The 24,502-nt window shown below is 38.5% G+C and overlaps 2 protein-coding genes across 4 annotated transcripts in view; one reads left to right on the top strand and one right to left on the bottom strand.

The window, feature by feature from the left end:
- LOC144664067 (trace amine-associated receptor 9-like) overlaps positions 1 to 16,056 on the bottom strand; it is a 30,036-nt gene extending 13,980 nt beyond the window's left edge. The window contains exons 1-2 of one of the 3 annotated variants that reach the window (XM_078525198.1): positions 16,040 to 16,056; positions 377 to 478 (exon numbers count right to left, since the gene is read on the bottom strand). The gene's annotated coding sequence lies outside the window, so the exon portion shown is untranslated. Of the gene's footprint in view, positions 1 to 376; positions 4,368 to 16,039 lie in introns of those variants that run through there. The other 2 variants (XM_078525197.1, XM_078525195.1) reach the window with 2 other exon arrangements.
- Positions 5,309 to 23,332, top strand: LOC144664040 (protein sel-1 homolog 3-like). Its single transcript, XM_078525161.1, has 24 exons — positions 5,309 to 6,180; positions 7,055 to 7,115; positions 7,719 to 7,784; positions 8,024 to 8,139; positions 8,873 to 9,056; positions 10,070 to 10,205; positions 10,343 to 10,382; positions 10,467 to 10,559; positions 11,402 to 11,595; positions 11,685 to 11,819; positions 12,691 to 12,808; positions 13,274 to 13,335; positions 13,917 to 14,036; positions 14,655 to 14,792; positions 17,596 to 17,658; positions 17,922 to 18,095; positions 18,633 to 18,754; positions 18,839 to 18,922; positions 19,628 to 19,718; positions 20,119 to 20,197; positions 20,342 to 20,451; positions 20,909 to 21,033; positions 22,220 to 22,328; positions 23,083 to 23,332. The coding sequence occupies exons 1-24, from the start codon at positions 5,571 to 5,573 to the stop codon at positions 23,158 to 23,160; spliced, it is 3,108 nt and encodes a 1,035-aa protein (XP_078381287.1). The 5' UTR covers positions 5,309 to 5,570; the 3' UTR covers positions 23,161 to 23,332.
- The last annotated feature ends 1,170 nt before the right edge of the window (positions 23,333 to 24,502 follow it).

The following is a 24,502-nucleotide window of genomic DNA, read 5'->3' as shown; positions in this document are numbered from 1 at the left end:
ACAGGTCCACAACTGTTTCAAACGTTGTTGTCTGTTTAAATTTTGTTGCAAATCTATTGTTTGCGGTCTTGGACGTTATTGGTCCATTTCTAAAAAAGGCCGCCTTTCTTTGTTCTCAATTAGCGTTGTGATTGGTTAACTTTGTTCAAACTGTCCCGGTTCGAGTATTCGCACTGTAACAACCCAGCGAAACAAGACGTTTTTGCTATATAAATTTAAATATTCTATGAATATAATTCAACTAGATGCTTTTGTCTAGTATAGAGTCATGAATGCATAAAGGCGTGTGGATGCAAAAGCACGCTATATGTTCATTTTTGTTTCTTTTTTGCAAATCAAATGTACTGAGAAATGATCTCAAATTATCTAATTGTACCTGTGCGTATTACGAACTATTGCAGTACCATGAAACCCGTGACTTGAATCTAAATTTTCCCTTTTTATTTCAGCAGTACATGGCGCCTGTGTTTGCAGTTTTCTGAAAAGGAAGAATTTGTGTTAATTAATGTTTACATGTTATTAGCATAAAAACAGGACGTTTCACTTCGCCCCTGGGTAAATAAGTTACAAAAATAGAATAGATGTTGTTGATTCAGTAAACTTAAGTAAAGAAACAGCGTTTTCCGCGATAGACAGACGACAGAAGTGATGAGCTCTTTGTAAAGAAAAAAGTTGCATTTCGTTTAAACAAGCAAAACATAATCCCTTTTTAAGAGGACATCTACCACTCGAACATATATAATGTAAAATAATAGCCTGTGTACAATTTCACGGAATCTTGAAGGGTTCTTTTTAAAAAGAAAAGAATCAATATAAACTTAAAAAGAACCAGCTGAAATCGAAAAATTAGATCCCACGCAAGGGTAGTACGGGTCTTCGTTTTCGTACGGGTCTTCGTTTTCGAATGGGTCTTCGTTTTCGTATGGGTCTTCGTTTTCGTACGGGTCTTCGTTTTCGTTCATTTTCGTACGGGTCTTCGTTTTCGTACGGGTCTTCGTTTTCGTATGGGTCTTCGTTTTCGTACTGGTCTTCGTTTTCGTATGGGTCTTCGTTTTCGTACGGGCCTTCGTTTTCGTATGGGTCTTCGTTTTCGTACGGGCCTTCGTTTTCGTATGGGTCTTCGTTTTCGGTCTTAGGTCTTCTGTCTTCGGGGTTTTCGTTTTCATTACTTAAATACCCCACGCAAGCGGTAAATTGATGAGATTTTACTGAAGCCACAGGTTTTTTTTAATTAGTAATAGTTTTCTTGTTAACAAGATTTTGCTTCCAACAGAACCAATTCATGTTGTCACAATATTTAAGACAAGACATGACAGCTTTCCTTTCTCTTTACAATAAAGCCACCCACTAATTTGCGATCCGCTAATGAATACGAATCAATTTTATCCCGTAAAAATGTTTTACCAACTGAGCTATGAAAATCAAGATAAAAAGAACAGAATATCACGTTGAATAAATAATTTACATGTCAACAAGGGCGGAATGTTTTGTAAAAATTAGCTTTCGATGGGTTTATCCGGTTACATATTACTAAGAGGACACTGGACGCTTCCGTGAGAGACGGCGGGCGACAAATCCATTATTTTCCCGCATAAGTTTATATTGATATTACGTATTTTGACTATCTTACATCCCTGATTTATTTTACTATTTTTAAACGTCGATATTACTTTTAAATGAAGTTTTTACATGTGTCAAGCGCCTTTATTTCATTAAACTACAGGCAATCAATAAGACTGAAGGCGAACTTCTATTTATTTTATTTTTTGAAAGTTAGCTCGTGTAAAACTTAGCTTTGCAGATCGTAAATCCTAATTCTTACGTGTAGATTGATTAACAACCCAGCGAAACAAGACGTTTTTGCTATATAAATTGAATGTTCTATGAATTCAACTAGATGCTTTTGTCTAGAGTTAGTAATACATAAAGGCGTGTGGATGCAAAACACGCTTTATGTTTATTTTATTTTTTGTTTCTTTTTGCAAATCAAATGTACTTAGAACTGATCTCGAATTATTTAATCGTACCTGGGTGAGTTACAAGGTAGTTGCAATGCCATAAAACCCGCAGTTTGTATGTAAATTTTCCCTTTTAAACCATTTCACGGGCGCGAAGTTGACCGGTTTCTCGCGATTTTGTTTATAAACTGTAACCACGCTGCGAGTCGTATTAATTAATCAAGTCTAGTAAATGGAAACGAATCAAGCAAATTGTCGCAAGGAAAAAATGAGGTTTTGACTTTTGTCAATGGAACAATGGAAAAATATAAATGACAACTAAAAATTAAATAGATATTTTGGAAATTGGAACACGCCGTGGGGTTCTTTGAAAGTCAATTGCTGTTTCATTCAATCACATTGCAAGTGTTTCGCCGCCCGAGTGCTTTGAATCTGTCGCAGCAGAAAAAATGTTTGAACTTGCGGTACACGTCTGTCATTGCGCGTCCTTTGTAAAATTTATTTTAAAAGCTCTCTGCGGCGATTGATAAATGTTGCATCGCTCCAATTTTGAGCTGAAATCAGTTCTCATATGTATTCTTGAACGCGTTGTGATTTTTAGTTGTCGGCTTAGAATCGATCCTACTCAAGTATCCTTGTCAAATGCTATTTTATTTAAAAGCACAAATATAGACAGCCTTAAGTAATTTCCTGTATAACTAAAATAAAAAATCATATTCTCTTTCCGCTTAGAAGGGGGAGAAAACAATCACTCAGAAACACAGTTTCTATTTGTAATTTAATACCGGGATATATATCCATTTTGAAATTCACCTCTTCTTGCGGAAAATTGACCACACGCAAAGCTGTGTTTCCGAAGTTTACTCTTCGTTGTTGATTAAAGAAAAAAACTTGTATTTACTGACTTCGAAGATAGCTTTAAATGGTTTTCGAGGACTTCTTACATGTAGCTCATTAAAACACTTTCTTGTGTCGAAACTCTGCAGCTTTATTAAGCTGGAATAACTAAAATTGGCAATTTTCTTTAAACACCTCACACCGACAACTCGATGTAAGCAGTCTGAAATAGCTATAATTTGGTGTGGCTTTTCCAAGGTTTCCGCACTATTTTGACGCGCATCGGTTAGATACAATATCTTCAAATCAGTTGGTGTCAACCAGAATGTTTCAGTTCTCTTTTCTGTATCAATCGCTGATTTTATGCGCATTAATAAACTCAGCAACATTTAGTCAAAATCGATAAATTCATACCTGTTTTACAGTGGTCCTTTAGGTTCGCAGTTGTGCACGCACGTTAGGTGGATGATATAGTAATTGCCGAATACTTGTGCCTGTAATATAACAAGCTTTTGGAGATGTTTGCCTTAAATATTGCACCTGTCCCATTTTGACCCATTAGTAATTCATCCCCCGAGCGATATAAGGACAGAAAAGTAATTACCGGTCTCAGCGGACATATCACTTTTAGAGTTTTTAGCCGCTTAGCGGCATATTGCCAACAGCAACTGAAAACATCGAAAACTTCATTGGGACACAAGGTCCTCTCAAGCGTTGGATTTGAAAAATATTTACTTTTAAATTCGCAGGAAAGCGAATTGATCATACAGAAAACAGAACTGAGCCTGTAAAGATCCGCTTAAGGCGTCTCGGTTATTCCTTAACGGCGAAAAAAATGTTTCTTTTTTTCTTTTTTTCTGTTTTTATTTGAACGTTTGATGATACAGATAACGCAAATTTTAAAATTCAAAGAAAAAACAGTTTAGAGATCTCCGTTAACGATCTGAGTGAGGCTTTGTGATTTATCAACAAATGGTACACTTCATCGCGTTATCAGATATTTTTGAATTTTAAAAGTTTTCTTTTGTAATCAAACCTAAAATTAACACATACCTCTAACAACATGTTTAAATCATGATATTTAATATGTGAAGGAAACTGATTTCATCTTGCCGACCATTCGAGACCGAAAGGGTACATTAATTAGTTCTTTTCGGGACAAAAAGGGTTTTCAAACAGTAAAACACCGCTTGCAATCAAAGCTTTTATTCACTTCCTTTAACTTTCCGCTAAAATTAATTTTGAAGATCTTTGGAATGTTGCAAAAGCACGGTATCAAATTTCATACGTGAGGGCATTTTTTCGGCAGTTTTTGATAAGACATCTCTTTAATCAGATTGGAAATGCCGCAATTGAAAAAAGAAGATTAAGGTAAATTGGAAGAGATCCCAATCACCACAATGTTACTTCGTTTTCTGTACGTTTCTAATTAAGAAAATGGTTTTCGTGCTAGTGTACACGTAAGTCTACTTTTCATTCGATATTAAAAGGACTGTTTCGGAAATAATGGCTTTGTGAAAGTTCTAATTTTCGTCTGCAAGGCTGGGGTGGCTGGGATGTTAGTCCATGACACATTCCCCCACCCCCTCCTCTTCCTATCAGATGGTAGGCCTCTTCCGATTTGGCTCGGCAACTTTTGAGCAGCTTTTTGGCGTTTGGAGCAACTTTTTGAAGCTTTAGCAACCTCGAGCAAGTTTTGCCTTTCTGAGCAATTTTTAAGCAAAATCAAGCACGAAAAAGTCAACGATTTCATAGAAAACTTCAATTTATGCAAATGTCTTAAAGCTTCTTAAATTTTTATCAACGTTTTGAACACATAAACTGTCACTTAACGTTTTTTCGTGCGGTTAAACTTCAGAGTACCCACATTTGCGAGCAACTCTATAAAGCTAAGTTTCAAGCTATTTTTCTTGAACTATCCCTCAACTATGTTAGCCTCTATTGTAAAGAACGAAAAATAAAGCTTTAAATAAACGTTTATATAAAAAATATAAAAAAAATTGATAGCAACTTTTCGGATAACTGGGAATTTTTTAGCATTTTTGGACATTTCAGTGAACAACTTTCCAGTATTTCACGAGCACAATCGGGACAGGCCAATCAGATGGCCTCATGGCCAGGTTGCCGTAAATATGGTTGAAGACTCGTGGAAGGAAAGAGCCACTGTAACTACTATTTTTGTCAAAGCTTTACACATCACTAGCAAGAAACTACAAAAATTGGCACATAAAACGATGTTTGGTATTTTCGGTTTGAAAAAAAAAAAGGGACAGAAGAGAAAGCCTGAAAACAACTTCCTGGTAAAGATTGCGTGACATTCCGTGACAGGCCAAATAAATAGGTATGGCATTGGGAGGAGAGGAGAGAAGAGGTAATTTCCTAAATAAAACAAAAAATTGAATATCAGAGTACTTAAGGTTTTGTAAAGGACCTTTTTAGAGAAAATCCCCGTTACCCAACCATATAAGGAAATTTTGTACGCGCGCGGGTTTGTGCCTTTCCTTTCCTGGAGCCCATTCTTTTAGCGCCAAAACAGTAACGCCTGCCTGTAATTGCATATCTTGTAAAAATACTTGTCAGCTTATCCGATTATTGCATGCAATGAATGTTCAAAACCTGCAGCAACCTTCTGTGCAGTATTTGCCGTTTCAGAGATGGCGTGAAACAATGAAACGAAGAAAACGTATTCCAAATTCTTTTCATTGAAGTCTGGTATCCAAGCACCGGGCGAGCCAAAACGTCTCAAATGTTGTGGAGAACTTCAACAACAGAACTATGGCGGCGACAAACGACCTGCTCTTGTTTATTTCCTGTTTATTGCAGCTGATTATTCTAGGAAAAGCTAAAAGAACAGAACCTCAAGTAACGCTCGATATTCCAGTGGATTTTCATCAACGTGTAAAAGTCTACGATGATTTTGTCAAGGTCATCGAAGCGCCTTTATATGCAGAAGCAGAGTTAAACGTTGTTCTTTCATACAGAACTAAAGAGGCAAGACTCTTAACACTCGAAGTTAAATCAATCGGGATAGAGAGTGTAGAGCGTAGTGAGTTCAAATACGTTGTTGTTGTAGCTCACCGTTCAGAAGAGACACAAACGTTGAGCATTAAAGTCTCTCTCCGAGACTCATTGGCATATTTGGAGAACAAAGCTCTCGGTATATTTCCTGATCTTTACGTTGAACAAATACATGTGACCATAACATTGCTAGATCTGTTGCCTGGAGGATTAGAATCAAAGCCTGTTTTAGCCGGGGATTTTATACACTTGCCATTGGTTCCACCTTGGAGTAGACCTCATAAACCTGGGTTTAGTTTTCCTTGGCCTTGGGAATATTTGATAAATCATAGTCCAAAGAAAATCGAGAAATGCCAGCATCTTAAAGGTAAGTTAAACATTCAAGGAACAGATTGTTCGAGTTAGCTCTAAGGTTTGCATAGTTTTCAAGGTGTTCACTTGCGTATCCCAAAACTTAACAGTAATATAATAGGAATTTGCAGTAGTATGTCAACAGAGTGGCTCTTCATCCACTGTTTCCAGATTGAATTGGAATTTCGAAGCGTTGGTTTTTGTGGAGAAACGAAAACTTAATATTGAACCAAAGGAAACCCTGAGAACAATAGCAAAAACCAGCCATAAACTCAACTTACATAAATTATGACTCCAAAATCAGGATTTGAATAATTCAGGCCATCCGCACTGGTACAAAATGAGCTCTCTTGCCACTGTGCCATCCCTGCACCCCCCCCCCCCAACCTGGAATTACAGAATAACTTACCAATTAAGAAGCAAAACATCCACTGTACTCTGACCCTTCTTTAGGTGGACCAGCAATCCCAAACCAAATGTTCAGTTAGTCTTTATTTAGCAGGGAACTGGTGAATATGTTTACAGCCCTTTATACTACAAGAATCTCACACCTGCAACTCGTTCTATCTCACCTTGGTAAATGGCATTCTTGTGATATTGATTAGCGCAACTTAGTAGCTGATTCACCTTAACATTAAAAATAGCTTAAATTACAGTCACACTAGCGACACAACATGAATACCTATAACAACTAAAAGAGCAATTTCTTCCTTATGTTGATGATTCTTGAGTTTGAGTGACCTTGCCATAATGCTGTTAGCTCACTAGTGAAGGCTTGGCCTTAGATAAACTGTGAAAGTATTTGCATGTAAAATATGTAGCTTGCAAAATCAGTTACCAGTGTTGTATAATAGTAAGTTTTGGTTTGAATGAATGCGTTTGCCTTATAGACATTGTAGACCTACTCACATTTCCTGTGGCTTTGACTGGAAAAGAGACTGGTCTGAAAAGGTACATAAGATAGTCCCCTCTTGTTAAGTTACATCTTTACAATATGTTGCTTTACAGTTCATACTGTAACACATGCTACCATGCACATGACCATAAACTGGAGGTTTTTATTAATTTTGTCACCACATTTATCATTATTGTTTGACAACTTACTTCTAAGCAAATTAAAAGCAGTCAAGCACATGTCTCATCCCCCACCCCTACATGTATGTTAACCTGAGAAACAGATGTCTCTCAAAAGGTGCATTTCTCTTTACCTTCTGAGGAAAAAAGGTAACTTTGCCTTAAATCTCAAAATATCATACTGGTGACATAGCCCTAAGCTTGCAAGAGCATCCAGTTTGTTTGACTTTTGTGCTGAAAAACCTTGGTGCGCTCTCACGGGCTACAATTGGCCCTCTGATTGGTTAGCTTGAGAAGCAACCTATCAGAAACACAACACAGTTCTCTGTACGCAGCCACCGCATCTATAGGATATTTTTTGGCCAAACTCTATCAAAATTTAAGTCATCACATTGCTTTAAATAACTGGGCCCTCTAATTATTTATTATTCATCAAATTATTCTTAAAATATCACTAATAAGACCTTGGTTTCCTGTTAGAGTTCTTCCACCTCTTGCCTGGCCCAGGGAAGAGTTAGCTGAGGCATACAGCAAGTCAAAACCAAGGTAAAATTATGTTTTGTAGTCTTTAAGAATAATTGAGCCAATTCTTGGACACATTTAGGAGACATTGACGACAATGACAATGGCAGTGATTTTTGCCTATTATACATGTAAATATTCTTTTTAAAAATCAGTCATCTTCAAATGTCGAGCATGATCATAAAGCTGAACATTGTTGATTGTATTGCCACTTGACCTTGGATTATTCTAGAATAAAACAGACTGTATGTTTTGCTTTTTAGGTTTACAATTTCAACATGGATTTTCATGATGGAACCATGCTTTGATGGTCTCTGTGGAATTCTTAATCACAGGAGTACAGTGCTATTGACACCATTATTAAGCATCACATCAACTGGTATATAGTATGACTGTGTTGTTCAATGTTTAAACTGACCTCTGTCACCCAGTTTTATAAAGGGTGGATAACCCTACCCACCCGATAAATCTCCATCTAGTGGAAAACTGTCATACAAAACCTGCTTCGCTATCAACCACATAGTGTATACAGAGGTTCATGTAGCTGCAGACCTTACATAATAATAATAGTAGATTTGTTATCTAACATCATAGGCATGCAATGGGTGCAGAGAGCATATTTTATCTCATAAATAAATTTAATATTGTTTAACCATGTCTGTCTGACAAACTAGTGGCTCTTGGATTCCTGATCAAATTGGGATTTACAAAATTTAATAGTGTTTTTTCTGGAGGGAGAGAAAACACAACAAGGACTAAAGTACAACAAACTCGACCCACATAATGATGCTAGATCTGGGGTTCCCACCCACTGGTCCCGTTGCTGGGAGGAGGGTACTCTCTGCATCCTCCAAAACATAATTTATGAACAAAAGCAAGACTGGGTCTTATTTGACTTATATATAATTACTGGCTTTCTACATCAGTCAGCTTCAAATTGTTTTACATTAGCAAGTTCAAACAGCCTCGTCACTGACCTTTTTTTGGTCTATTTGTCATGCATTCTTTTCCCTTGCCTGTTTTACCACTTAATTAATATGACATCTGCATAGGTATTTTTTTTTAAATGACAAAACTAACCAAGCAACATCTGATGGTAATTTTACTTGTAGGACTCCTTCATATACAAGTGCAATACACACCCGACACTGGTTATGCATTTGTTATCAACAGTCGCTTGCCTCTTAAAAAATGGGTGCAGATTGTGATGTCAGTTGATGATACAACTGTTTATGTCACAACCAGACACCGTAACGGCCATGTTTTTGAGAAAGAAGAGAATGCAGTACACAATGAGTAAGTCATAGACTACGAAATAAATTTTAATCTTAATCTTAAAATATTTATATAAGACTATACAGGGACTGCGGAGCCAGGGGAGCTGGGGGAGCTGGGGGTGCTGAGGGAGGGGGGGGGGCTTTAGTCCCATCCAATATTTCTGGAAAAAAAAAAAAAAGATTTACTAAGAGAAGTGTCTGTAAAGCCCCCCACTTCAAGTCACTAGTCAGCCCCCCCCCCCCCCCAATTAGGAAATTGTTCTGCAGTCCCTGCTATAGCTCAATGAGTGTTTTGAGGTGCTTTGTTTTTTTAGGGTTTTTTTATCTTAATTTGCACTCATTATCAAACTCTGAAAAAAAGTTGCCTGTAAAGGCATGTGATTTATTGCACCACAGGAAGAATATTAATCCAGTGACTGTGTGTTATGTGAATGGGAGAGGGGGCAGAGAAATGGGAACCTGAGTGTAAGGAGGAGGGGGACATTGTGGGAGTTAGTGAAGAAAAGGTAGATAGTGAAATTCCCAGGGTGGCAGGAACCTTGAGTAATAGGGAAACCTTTTGCAACATTAATTAATGCATTTTTTTTTTTTTTATAAAAAAGTATCATGTTGCAAGAGACAGTAAGAAAAGGACAGGAAATAGGAGTTATCTGTGTGGGAGGCGGGATGTTCAGATCCTTCTGTCCCCTCCCCACTGGTATATCAGCTATACAGTCAACTCTCGCCTTGCCGACACCCCGCTATTGCGGACACTCGCTATTACGGACAAAATCCAGATCCCCAGCGAATAAGGTTTGACTGGAAATGACTCCTGCTATTACGGACTCTCGCTATAACGGACACTAAACGATGCCCCGAGCGTGTCCGCTTTAACGAGAGTTGACTGTATATGGGAATTAAAGGTGGATTTGTGGTATAAACTGTCAAATCATACTTAGATTTTAAATGTAATAATATCAATATCAAATTGATATAATCAAATAAAGGGGAGGTTAAGATGATGATGATTGTTTGATTTTAATTTTTGCCCAGATTCCCACATGGATCATTTAGTTTTAAGGACACTGAAGGATTTTGGGTACTTGGCGGCACAGAAGGGTCACAGACATTTAAAGGGATCATTGGACACACCCGTATCTACAGAAGACACTTGTTATTTCCAAACCAGGTAAATAAATCACTTATTAAACATCACAATACATGCCAGTAGGTGTATATGTGACTGATGTGGACCAGAGCAATTTCTTTTTTAATTATTTTTTAATTTAACTTTTTTTATTAATAATTATTTTCTTTTCTTTGTAGGTTTTCTCTCCCCCGGAAGATGACCTGATGTTCAGCATGGGTAAATTAAATTCATTATCCCCTTAATTACACAAAGGGAAATTACATTTTTGATAATTGATTGTATGGTTTTTCTTTTATGTAGCTTTGGCAGATCATTCAGTAACATGCAGTGAAAAGATTGTAAACTTACATGAAGCTGTTCTGGAGGAAATGGAGAAGGAATCAGAGAAAAATGGTCAGTTATATTGAAAACATTTACAAGGGTGTTGTAGTCCACGGCCAAAAAGTTAGTGCGCCATACTCTGGAACATCAACAGTTCTGGGTTCAAGCCCTGGCCCCAGGGGGGGTACTCCGGCTTGTAAATGACGGGGATGATCGAAGGATTTTTTTGGATTTGAAATTTTCGATTCTGGCATTTTTTTTTTTGGGTAAGAAGATTTGGCAAGTATTTTTTTGGGTGACTTGATTCAAATAGGGGATCTTTTGGGTATTAAAAATAAACTTTAAAGAGATTTGGTACGGCCTTGGCGTATTTATGGTATGATGAATAAACAAACACAAGCGTTATTGCCCTTCCTAGCAATTTAGGGGTAATTTGACAAGGGATTTTTTAGGCGTTATTTTTGGTCCAGGGATTTTTTTGGGTAATATCGAAAGAGTAAGGGATTTTTTGGGGTCCTGAGTTTTGCCTTCATTCGATCATCCCCGTCATTTACAAGTCGGAGTACCCCCCTGGGGCCCTGGCCACGGTCATTGTATCCGCGGCTCGGTGAATATTCTACCACTATTCACCTGTTGACTCTCACAGTGCCTCTCTCCTCCCAGGTGTATTAATGGGTACTGGCGAATTTAATACTGTTCCAGGGGTGGAGGGGGGTAACCCTGTGAGGGACAACCCTTCCATCCAGTGAGTGTGTGTGTGTGGGGGGGGGGGGTTAAAATAGTGGTAAAGACACAAGACTTATAAAACCTGATTTATCTTGAAGAGATCTAGAGTAAGCACAGATTCGTCCAGGCCAAATACTGACTATTTTAGCTTAATTATTTAAGTAACACTTTTTCTTTTTTTTTTCTAGGATACTGTGTGACCAAACATGGATCTCTGACAGATCTTGTCCCCACCCCTGACAGTAACAACCCACAATGTCAAGTTCCATTATCAGGGGAGACCCCTGAGGTAGATGTCATTGTACAGCAAGTCATTAGCAATCATCACAATGATTTAACAGCTGTTGCAGATTCTTTGTACCAGCTGGCTAATGAAAAACTGGTATGCCATTTTAAATTCTTCTGATTTCTATAACACCATAATAATTTTGCTAAAAAAAAACAGAAATTAAAGCTCACTTTAAATTTAAGGCTGACAGTGCAAAGGAAGCCGGAACAGCATTGGCCATTTTAAGAGTGGCTAGTTGTATAGGACACATCAAGTCACAGTACATGACGGGGGTAATAAACGTGATTGGCCTAGGTGTCCCACAAGACAAGACCCAGGTATGTGCATATGTAACTGTGCTACTTTTAGCCTCAAAGCGTTTTTCTTGTTAATTGAGTTTAACTTTTGCGTGATACATGTCTCTGACTGTTAGTGGAGAGGGAACTTTATGGAAGGCAATAGAAGTGTGGGCAAAAAGTACGTATAGGATTCCCAAGGTGATGAGAACTGGGAGAAAAAAGAAAGATTTTCCAACATTTTGCAATACACAAAGTACCAAGAGATGGGAACCACTCAGGAAGGGGCCGAGAACCCAGAGTGGCAGGTCTGGAAAGTGGGCAGTTCAGATCCCCCCCCCCCCATCCCCCCTTGTCAAAGCATTTAGTTTAGTGAGAACTTAACCGACTACACTTTGTTAACATGATAATTTTTTTTTCACACCTCTGTTTCACCCTTACCCCTTTAAGATGTCTTAAGATTTCAAACACTTTGTTTGTAGTCTCATTTAACAGTAAATTTGTATAGAAAAGTATCAAAGCTGTACCATTTTAGTTCACCACACAATCTTCCCCTGAATAAATGGCGGAGTATAAATGCATTAACTCAATTTTCCAGGTCGATCCTTTTTTCCAACCACACTGATTTGATGGGGGCATCTTGCATAACCAGTACCACCACCCCCCCCCCCCCACACACACACACACACACCTACCCCTGTAATAATCCTTAATTTAGCATAAGTTAACATTTCACTGCATTTTACTGCAAACTAAAAGAACAAAAATTAAAGTGTTAAATAAATATACATGATTAAGTGAAAGCATGTAATTACAAACCTAAGAAAGTAAGTGGATTATGCCAGTTTGTGGAATGAGATAAAATGTCTGAATGACTGACCTTTTTCGTGTTGGCATTTTAACTTATTTGCAGGGCTTGAAATATTTATTGCTTGGTGCAGCTAGTGACAATGCTCTTTGTCAAATGGCTCTGGCTTACAGGCACTTTATAGGAGCAGACGGAATACACAAAGACTGTGATGTAGCTATTGGTAGGATATCATCATATGTTATCATAATTTGCAGACATTATCGTAATTACATAATAATGCTTTTCTTTTCAAGGTTTTTCTGTTGTGATTGATGGTTGCCTCAACAGGGTGCAGAGAAACTTGGTTTTCCAAGCTGATGTCAGGATGAACTAGCCCAAACATCATTTTCACTAGCTCAAAAAAATTCCTATAAGCCGACTAGTTTCCTCACAAATGTTTCCCGAAAACTTTCACTTGCCAGTCAGGCAAGGGAAGGATAACATTCACTAGCTCGACCACAAAATCCACTAGCCCCAGGCTACTGGAGATGTACTTCTTTGCATGCTGCTCAAGTCAGTACAAATCGCAGCCAGACCATGGCCATGGAAAAGTCAGGAATTTCAGTGTCTGATCTGCGAAATTTTTAAAACGTGATGTGACCAGTTTTGTCCTCTTGACATGATCGCAAATTGGTTTTCATTTTAGGATACTACAAAGCAGCTGCTGTAACTACAGACAAGCTTTTACAACAACATCAAGAAGTTAGTGTGAGTAAACAAGTTCTTTTTCTTCTATATTAGTGACGTTTGTCCCCTTTGGATGCTAGCCATTGAGCTGCATAACATGGGGCAGGGGTACTTTAGGGGGTTAAAATTTGTTTCGTTTATTTAAAATGACCACCGTTAGAATTTTCCTTGTTTTTAATTCATACTACTTAGGAGTGAAAAGGAAGCCACAACCACGAGGCAGGATTCTGGTACCTTTTAGGGACTCCTTTCAACAATTCTGATGATCATCACCTTAAGTCCACCCCCTCCAGGCTGCATGAGTCACCCTTCTAAAATGAAGCTTAACTTTTAGTGAATAAAGTAAAGGCCCCTTGTACTCTGACCTATATTTTTGGGCAATTTTTGAAAGCCTCCCCCCTCGCATGCTCCCGAAAAAAGGTACTGTTAGTAGTATAATCATGCCCCCCCCCCCCGCCTCACCCCATAAAAAAACCCACTCCTAGAAAACTATAAACCCTCCCTTATCCCTTTGTAAGTTGTAAATAAAAATTGCTTCAAAAAATGTTTGTGAAAATTTACTATTCAGAAATGTCATGTTCACAAAGGATTTTTATTCCCAGACTCACGCGGAAGCGGTGCGCTTGGATGATTATGATGAACTGGCCAATCACAAAGGCGATGAGTCTGACGTATTCCAGTGGCTTACCCATCAAGCATTGCACGGTTTGACAGGTGCTCAGGTGGGTTGCTATAATGAAGCAGGTTAATTATGCGACTTTGTGGGTAAACATGTTAATTTATGCAAATAACACCTTAATAATTAATGCGGAAACATTGACTCTCTGCGCGCACACGCAACGTTTGTTGCTCAATTTTTTTAAGAAACATTTCGCTTTTGTAGCAAATGTTTCCCTGTTTGTGTAGACCTTTTACAGCCACACCACCTTGCACCTACCGTCCAATGATAAAAAAGAATGACAAAATAGAGGGCCGTGAACAGTCTTCGTTTGTGCGCCAAGAAAGCAATTTTAGGGGTAAGCGGGTCCTTAAAACAGGCACAAGTCAAGTGGTTAATTTAGAAGAGTGAAGCTTTTTTGCATTTTAGCATGAACACTGTAAAGTTTGAATTTTTGTGCTTGCCCTTGCACATAAAAACGTATGCTTATTTCGGTCAGTTTTATCATAGAATAGAAAGTTGTATTTCAGTTTCTTTACTGAACACATGGTTGTTGTTTTTGCAACATGGAGTAGTAAACCGTCTCGAGTTTATTGGAGAGTAAGTTGTGTTTATTTTGCTTTGAGACGAATTGACTAACCTAGAGAATTCACAAAAGCCGCCATTTTGTTTTGCATTTCAGAGCGTACTTGCAGAGATGTATTATTATGGTAAACGAGGTTTACAGAGAGATTTAAACAGAGCAGTACAATATTATCAGATGGGAGCTGATCAAGGAGACCCGGAGGGACTGTTTAACTTGGGGGTTTCCACGCTTAAGGTAGGGAAAAAACAACAATGAAGCACTAAGTAAAACAAAATTTACGAATAACGCATTTTTTCGCAACACGAATAGCACAACTTAGATGTAACGCAACGTTCACGGTTTAAGTCGGAATTCGTCAGAAAATCGAGTAATATTAATTTAAGTTGGGCAAAAAACCAGTACCAGATGGTTGTTCCGATGTAAATTCTCTTTTACACAAAGTACTTATGTTTCGTGGAACTTGTCTCGTAATTTTGCAACACAAGGTTCACAAGAACAAATTTTAATTTAAATGGTAAAGATGGAGACGCTTGTGATATAGTGAACATTTCATCTTTATCAAATTCTATTTTACAACCTTTTCTTTTGAGTCGTCTTGCGAACATTTTCTATAACAACAAATGTCTTTGCAGATATTGTGAAAAAATTTGTTCCTAGACCCTTCGCTCGCCTTTGTTTTTATGGTGCCGTGCCTAGCGGGAGCCTAAGCATTCACTGGGATAATTTTTTTCCTCCGAAAACGAATCGAACGCCGATATCATTAAACTAGCATCTTGCATTTCTCACGCGTTTCAGCTTTTGTGATTCGTATGCTACGCGTATGGCTCGTAAACCTTAAATATATATCGACAGTAACGTTAATAGCAGAGGAAAGTCTTTGAAAAACACCTTCTTTGCGTTTAGTTACATACGACGCTGACATCAGTTTTCAGACGTATTTTAATTAGCACCGAAATGAGTGAGACGGGAACAACAGATAAATTTCATTCGAGCGGCACTTCCATAGTTCAGGCAACCACAGAAATCGTACAAACATTGAAGTCTTCACTATAGATTATTTCACAAACATTTGAACGTCAGTCGTTGTAAATTAATAGGAGAGATATCAATTTTAAATAGACCAGTTGCCAACCCTTACGTTTGCAGTACTTGTTAGAGGATGGAATAGCAGTGTAGTTATATATTAACACATTACTGAATACTCCGTGTACATATAAAAAATGGCATAAACCCAATTTGTTTTCATATCTTCCTCATTCTGAAGCTCTGCTTTTGATATGCTAAGAAAGCTTAATTTATCCTCTTTTATATTTTTGTCTTACGCTAATTATCGTTTTCTCTTCCTAGAAGGGTCAAACAGCTTTTCATTTCAACAATGGTTTAATTATTGGTCTCTCCTATTCGCTTTTATACGCATTTTTAAATCATTAGATTTTCCCTTTTAGCATCAATTTTATTTAAACTTTCTTGGTCACACTTACCTTTTATCTGGTCTCACCGTCGGCTTTTCTCTCTCTTTTAATTTATAAACCACCTCGAAAAATAAATTGTAGACGACTGCGTTAAAATATACAAACAATAAAATATACAGTGCATAAGTAAATAGCGACAGTTTATAAACCACCCTTGTTTTATCATTTCGATTTTTAATTTTAACAGCGCCAAAGCTCTCATTTTTGGTAAATGACAAAATCACTCACTGATATCGCGTTCTTCAGAGTTTTTAATACGAGACCCTACATTAAATTTTTAAGTACTTGAAAGATAACGGTTATTTCAGTCCCTGTGATCGCTCCTTATTGCATAAGTTAGCCTAAAAAGGTTGCTGTACAATTGGTGTTTACTGGGAAATTAGGCTATTTAGGTTCTAAAACGGTGCTTCATACTGATGGAATATTGGTGGTGCAGTCTATTGTTTGTATAAAATATGCATCAAGTTATGTCGCGATAACTGCAATATAAACAAATACAAACCTTATTCTAAGTTTACTTATTTGTTGTTATGCCTTCATACCTACTAAACATCAAGAAAACAAAACTAAATTCTTAGTGTTAACTGAATTTTATAATATAATAAGAACCTGTTTAAAACTTTTGGCTAAAAAGGTTCTTAGGTAAAGGGGGTTTAAATTGAAAATCTTAGCCTAACAGGTTCTTAATCTCTAGGTTCTTATATGTAGGTTTTTACTATTTATATTTTTCTTCTGGGCCTGTGAGTTTCGTTTCACCTCCAATAAAATGAAATCCCCTAAAGCACCTCTGCTCCCCTTCCCAATTTGAACACGATGCCGAATTGCAGTAGTTAAAGTTTTTCTTCATTAATTTGTGGTTAAAGTACTGTGCTCTTCTCTAAGTGGTACACAAAAGGCGTGAGATTGTTTGAAAAGCGTTAAAGTTGACACATTTATGTAAGGTTTAGCGTTCTAGTCTCCTAACATAAGGTCTTAATTTTAAATTTTGAAAAACATTATTTGAATTACCTGAAATATAGCTTCGTTGCCCTCGTCGTGTAGTGTTGAGTTGAATCTATCAGCCAAAACAGGAATTATTTCCACAGGGAAAATGTCCAAAGCTTCGCAGCTGCAGATTTTAATTTCGGGGAATTTAATTGGTGGTTTTGAATCAGGGGTTTTGAATCTTGTAGGCGTTTTGTATAATCATCTTCCTTTTTAAATATGAAAGACCGTATACGTCTATTTAACTCGTCTGCCAGATGCATAATGTTGTTGACGTTCAGTGCGTTGTATTTTCGGTGTTTATCTAAATGTATTGTAAAATATGTCTCTCAGACGTATTGGTAAATCTTCCAAGATAAACACTGCTAATAAATTTCATTCAATAATGCCTTCAACTTTTATGATTTGTTCTTAAAATGTTAGCAACACACGACGTTCCCATAATAGTTTAAGATTAACCAAAATAGCAAATAAGATTAATAGAAAATAGCAAAAAAATCTTAAGTTGTAAAGTACCGAAATTAAACAACGAGGAGAAAGAAAGGTATTCAAGTATTTCATAAACTATTTTTTACTGACAGGGTCATGGAGTGGAGCAAAACGAAACAGAAGCCATTAAGCTGTTTAAACTGTCTGCAGAACAGGTAACAACTGGTTTACGATACTTGTTAAACTTGACTGGCAAGGTTTCTAAGGTACTGAAAAGTAGCCACGAATTTGTAGCAGACTAAATTCTGACTAAAAGCGTGATTCCCTCGTTTGAAAAATATATTTTCTCTTCACTAATCCATTGGCGGGAAAAAGTGCTTTTTTGTATAAAACCTCTAAGAGCCTCCTATTCGTCAAACCTTAAAGCTCCTCTTTCAACCTAAAGTGCTGTTGTCTTTTTATCACCACTGCTGACCAGGACTATCCGCCGGCTCTTAACGCTTTGGGCTTCTATGAAGTGAACATGCGTCAGAACTACAGTGGAGCAGCGGTGTACTTCAAGAGAGCAGCTGAGATGGGAGACAGAGATGGACTGACAAACTTAGCTGTGTCTTATGACAACGGCTGGGTGGAGGGACACCCCCCTGATAAGGTATGGACAGTAGAAACTCGTTATTGCACTCGTTAGAATCCAGCCGCCACCCTAAAGGTTGGTTTTCACTAACGACGGAGTCGTAATCGGATAATAAGAGCAATTACGACCTAGTAAAAATCGAAAATCGGAGTCGTATGCGGATTCATAAGCTCGACGGACTCGGAATCGGAGTCGGAAGAATCAGAATGTTTTCATTTTCTACTGATTCTACTTATGACTCTGTTGCTAATGATCCAGTAAAAACTAGATTGTCGGAGTGGCAAGCTGAAGCGGAAGAACAAACCAATCACAATGCTAGTTCTCAGGCCCTCTGAGTCCTTTCTTTCTGCTTGCGACTCCAGCAATTTAGTTTTCACTGGATCATAAGCGACAGAGTCATAAGTGGAATCGGAAACTCTGCTTACGACTCTGTCGGTTTCATTTTCACTAGATCCTAACGCTCTGTACCTTTGATTACGACTCCGACTCAGCCCTAACAATGCAGAAACGTTTTAAAAATTCACTTATTATTTGAACTTGTTTGTTATTCGGCAGAGAGAAGCGTTTAAGTACTGGTTTGAGGCTGCTACCAAAGGACATCCTGGATCTTGTCTTGCTGTGGGAGAGGGGGTCAGTAGTGGCTTGTACGTGGACAGGAATTGCCCTTTGGGGGTCGTGTAAGTAGCTTTGATGCAGTCGTGGAAACTTATGCATGGCAGTTTTGTTTCGATGTTTATTTGTTACTTTTTTTGTCATTGTAGATATCTCCGTTTTGTTGCCGAACAGAATCCAGAGGTTGGATGGTTAATGAGGCGAGGCTTAGAAGCATACTACCAAGGAAACATGTACGATAATTAATGGTCTACTACTTGTTTGGTGAGGCGCGATTGCCTAATGGTTAGCGCGCTGGATTTCGGATCGAGCGGTCCGGGTTTGAGACCTAACCGGGGTCAATATGTTGTGTTCTTGGGCAGGACACTTTACTCTCATAGTGCCTCTCTCCACTCAGGTGTATAAATGGGTACCAGCGAATTTACTGCTGGGGGTGACCCTGCAATAGACTAGCATCCCTTCCGGGGGGGGGGGGGAAGTAGAAATACTGCTTATAAGTTTCTGAGCGGATCATAATAGAGCTAACTGAAGCACATGCAAACGTGCACTTCTGTCAGTTTCAAAGTTGTTGCGTTTTGGAAGGGAGGAAAAAAACGTGAAAATGAGAAGTTAGAAAAAAACTTTCTCCTCTTCTACCCATGTCACCATTACAAATTAAAAGGCGGAACATTCATCGACTGACCGTGTGTTTATTGCTAGATAAGTTTGACGGCAAGCAGTCGTCATGAACACGTGACATTGTTCGGAGTGTCTGTTCTATTTTCTGATTGGCTAACACAGATTCGCAAATACTTGTTTCTTGTCACGTAAGCTAACTTGCGAAGGAACAAAGTGGATCCATAACACTGCCGATTTGCTGTGACTGAGAATTTCTTAGTCCATTTTCCGTTTCAGACGATTCGTGTGTTGACTGTTGGCTTTTTATTTCGCTTTTCTAGGTACAAATCGTTAGTTTACTTCATGTTTGCTGCCGAGGTTGGCATGGAAGTACCGCTCTACAATGCAGCCATCTTATGCGAAGAAAATCAGGTTAGTTTTAACCCTCTAAAAACTTTAAAGTTCAGCTAGAATAAACACTCCTACGAAACGATAGTGAGTCCTTACAGCGCAAATTCTCTCAACAAGGCGAGAGAACAAGTTCTCATTAGTTCAATTGTGTTGTTTACACTGTTGTGATTGGCTTGGCAGCTGTAACTGTTGTCACGTGATTAAACAACATGCAATCACGTGACAACGTTTAGCTCACTTTCGCTGATGAAGACTGTGTGATGCGGTCAAAAGCTTCGCTTTGAACTTTTATAGACCTTGCGACAAGAACTTATTTACCAAGGTCAAGGATCAATGTACATAGTCATGCTTTGCCTTTGGTTTTGCGGCAGTCAATTAAAGCCAAATGTATGCCTAATTCAGTTAATTTTATTTCATGCAGGAAGAGCTGAGCAGTGTGACTGCAGTGGATTGCACATGGCATTATTACAACCGTTCAGCTGCCATGGGCTGGGTCTTTGGTGAGAAAATGACTTTTATATTGTTAGATCAGATGCGTTCACGTAACCTTAACTCATTTTACGTCAAACTTTCAGTCGAGACAAATAAAAGTTTGAGAAAGCCATAAGCCATAATTTAAAGAACTTTCTGTCATTGCCTTTTAGCTATGCTTAAAGTTGGAGATAATCACTGGTATGGCAAAACTGTTCCTCGAAACATCACATTTGCTGCTGAAATGTACGCAGAGGCCGCGTCCAAAAACGATCTACCACAGGTAACACAAGTTAGCTCTCGCCGAAAAATACCCGAAAACTTTCCAATCGTTATTAACTAATCATGGACTTGAACGAGCAGTAAGAGCACATCGTAAGTTATTACGTCAGCTTGATGTCACAAGGATGCGAAAACTGCTGCCTCAGGCGTCCCCTGGGGTCGAGGTTAAATTTTTCGTGTCGCCAAAGCAGAGAAATTTAGGGAAGCAACTTTCTTAAGCATTGCGTCGGTAATTAATTTCAGCTGATTGATTTTAGAAGCCTCTCACGCAGTCGTTTTTAGGGGCGATTTGTGGGAGGAGTGTAACACGATCGCCCCTAAAAACGATTGCTTAGGAGGCTAATTGTTGAGTCACTTGTGGCAGATTTTTCCAAGAAATCCCTTTCAGCCTTAGTGAGCAAAGCTAACGAAGTGATATTCTCTTAGTTCTCATGTGGCGTTTTTTTTTTTGGTTCTAGGCGATTTACAACTTAGCTTTCATGGTGGAAAATAACTACTCATTGAATGGAATCCTGTGGAATAATGTGAACAAAAATGACGTATTGCAGGGAAACCTCACGTTTGCAGCCTCACTTTACCAGAAGTAAGTCCTGTATCTTATTGGAAACGTACCCGTGTTTTCCTTCAGCTGGTTATGGAATTTACTGTGCGACCATTCAAACCAAAATCTGACAAAATCTGTGCAAAATAGGGAATGAAAACCTCGTATGGTAACTACAGTAGAACCCCGGTAACTCGAACTCTGAAGGGAAACGAAAAGCAGTTCGAGTTAGCGGGGTCGATTGAATATTCAATTTGCCAAGTTAATAATTGATAGTTTATCGATTTTTCAGCACTTCAGTACAAAGTACAGTGCAAGTAAAATTTATCTCGTCAGAAACTCTCACACGATCATACATTTTTAGGATAAGAATGTAAAAATTCTGTCAGATACGTGATCTATTCATTGCTCTAATTAAAATCAAATTGCTGCAGTGTTCTTTAAAGTTCTTAAATCCGATTACACGACAACAAGAGCTAATGGGATAGTTCAATGGGCATCCCTGGCGAGCTAAAAGAACCAGAATTCGAGTTATCGGGGTAAATTTGACCCAAATTTTGATCAAGCACACTGATCAAGGGAAACGAAATTTAGTTCGAGTAAGCGGGGTTTTCGAGTTATCCGAGTTCGAGTTAACCGAGTAAAAATGAATGAAAAGTAGGGTCAAATCCAAGGGAAATGGAAGTTTGTTCGAGTTAGCGGGGTTGTTCGAGTTATCCGAGTTCGAGTTACCGGGGTTCTACTGTATACATTTCCCGCAAAAAGTGGATTTACACCAGCTGCATGCTACAGAATAATACATTATCGTTTAAACATGCAAACACTATTGGTTAATTCGTGAAGAATTTGCTTGGGTGGTCTTGGTTGGAGTAGTCACACTGGAAGATAGCAGAGGACTCTACAAAACTTTTAACGAGTATTTTTATGTCAGCCAATCAAAGAGCAGCCTCCGAACGCAGACGTATTTCCAGCTGTCACTGTGATTGGCTTAGAATTTTGACGTCACAGAAATCGTTTCCTGGCTCGAGTTCGCAGACGTTAGTTTTCGGCGGAGACAAGCAACAGCCGGAAATATGCCTTTCCTTCGCGGGCTTAGCAAAGAGAACTCAACTAAAATAGTTTACTAAGGTAGAAAAACTCCAAAGAGGTAATAATAAATAAAAAAGGAACAAGACTGAGTAAAAGATTGAGTCGAATTACAAGTAACAGTGACATTTTTTTATTCTAGATGCCGTGATGCTACGGAAAACAACAACGAATCTTTCCTTCCCTGTGCGTTTGGTGTTGTGAGAGTGAAGCTTAAGATCTTGTGGCAAAGTAACACAATGCTAGCTCAGGTAAGATGCTCAGATAATGTTCAATTCGCTTCTCGTTTTCTAAAAATATAGTACTAAACAATGTTAACATTTATACATTTGGGATTAGCTATTACAGCCTCATAGAGCCCTCGATAGTGTTGGTCAACGCTAGAAGCTAAGACGATTAAGAGTTTTGGGATCCACACAGCCGTGGCTTGAGTTTCCGAGGGAGGGGGTGATCCTCAAAAATATTCCATAAAATAAAGAAAGCCCCGCCCCAAGGTCCAAACCCTTACCGTTTTATATACCATTTTTGTCAGAAAAGGCAAACCTTTCTTATACCTTCGATGGAAAATAGTACCCCTTTCATATATCCACAGAAAACTGCATCTCTTTTCTTAATTTTCTCTGGAATAACCCCTTACAGCAAGGAGCCCAAAAGTGTGCGCACTTTTAATTTATTCACATTCTTTCATCCAATCAGATGTCAGCGGAAAGCCTTCCTCGACTTTTGATAGGATAATGACTGCACGAAAAAATGTGAAATCAGTAAAAGTGGTCACACTTTTGGGCTCCTTGCTGTAAAATTCGTAGATGAATCGACCGTTTGGTGGGTCTGCTCGAGATATCTTGTAAGGCTCTTTTAAATGCCTTTATGACAGTTTTCCCTCAACCGTTTCTATACTTCAAGTCGTGAAATCCTCACCCTTTTATATACCTCCAGGCTCCAGCCTGAAAAAGGTACCCCTTTCAGGAAAAGTGAAAATGAAATTTTCTTGTTGATTATTTCTAGGCTAGTGCTGTGTTGCTGACGTTTTTTGTTGGAGTGTTTACAGTCTGGAGTTTTTACTCTGATGGAAACGGACTCTAAAAAACACCATTTACTCGAAACACAGTCATGACTACGAGGTCTATACGACGCGGATAACTTGCAAATAGATTTTATTTATATTTATATTTCTTGGCTTAACTGCTCTGAGATTAAAAGTCAAGAAAAATGCATTTGTCATGTTAATAAAAAAACAATGAACAGAATTAAGTCAGTTTTACATATAAAAATCGGGGTACCGTAGCTACAAAAATATTCTGGTGCATCCGGCGTATTTGCTGTTGGTTCTCCTATGCGTTTAATTTGCTCCTTGGCAACGTTATGTGTTCCCTGTGTGTTCCGTTGTGTTTCCCGTGTGTTCCACAAGGCGTTGTTCCGTGCGTTTTGCTATACGCAACCCGTGTGTTCTCCTACTGATTCTCCCATGGGTTTAAGGTGGATCCTCTCTTACCTTCCCCGGGAATGGCGGTGAGATTCCCCTTTCGCTAGCTCGCACAATAAACTGCGTTCGCCGTGCGTTTCCCACGCATTTCCCTTGCGTTTCTCCTGGGCTCCACCATAAGTATCCCAGTGCGTGACCCCGTGTGTTTCCGGTGGGTCTCCTCCTACTTTTCTATTGTTTTAATATTCAGCGGGGATTTTCTCTGCGAGTAAAAGACCTAAGACTTAAACACTTGCACACAATAGACATGAAGACACTCCCTTTCTTACGCGTACACAATTCCCTGGGAAATCCCCTTTTTGACGGAGATATTCACGCATGAATATTGAAACAATGGAAATTTGTTAATGCGTTCAAAACTGCTCAAACTGGCCATTTTCAAAGTGGACCATTTTGCTCATTGACAGAATTCTATTGTTTGAATATTCACAGGAGATTTTCTCTGCGAAAAAAAGACCTAACACCTTAACACTTGCACACAATAGACATGGAGTCACATGCACCCTTTCCAACTCGTACACAATTCCCTGGGAAGTCCCCTTTTTGACGGAGATATTCACGCATGAATATTGAAACAATGGAAATTTGTTAATGCGTTCAAAACTGCTCAAACTGGCCATTTTCAAAGAGGACCATTTTGCTCATTGACAGAATTCTATTGTTTGAATATTCACAGGAGATTTTCTCTGCGAAAAAAAGACCTAACACCTTAACACTTGCACACAATAGACATGGAGTCACACCCTTTCAAACGCAAACACAAGTTCCTCGGAAGTCCCGTTTTTGACGGAGATATTCACGTATGAATTTTGAAACAATAGAATTTTGTTAATGAGTTCAAAACTGCCCAAAACTGGCCACTTTTAAAGTGGACCATTTTGCTCATTAACGGATTTCTATTGTTTGGATATTCAGAGGGGATTTTCTCTGCGAAAAAAAGAC

The sequence above is a fragment of the Oculina patagonica genome, chromosome 8, assembly GCF_052425735.1.
Source record: "Oculina patagonica isolate OP01 chromosome 8, crgOcupat, whole genome shotgun sequence".
Lineage (NCBI taxonomy): Eukaryota > Metazoa > Cnidaria > Anthozoa > Scleractinia > Oculinidae > Oculina > Oculina patagonica.
Note: the sequence above shows the minus strand (reverse complement) of the source record. Positions and strands in the feature narration are given on the sequence as shown.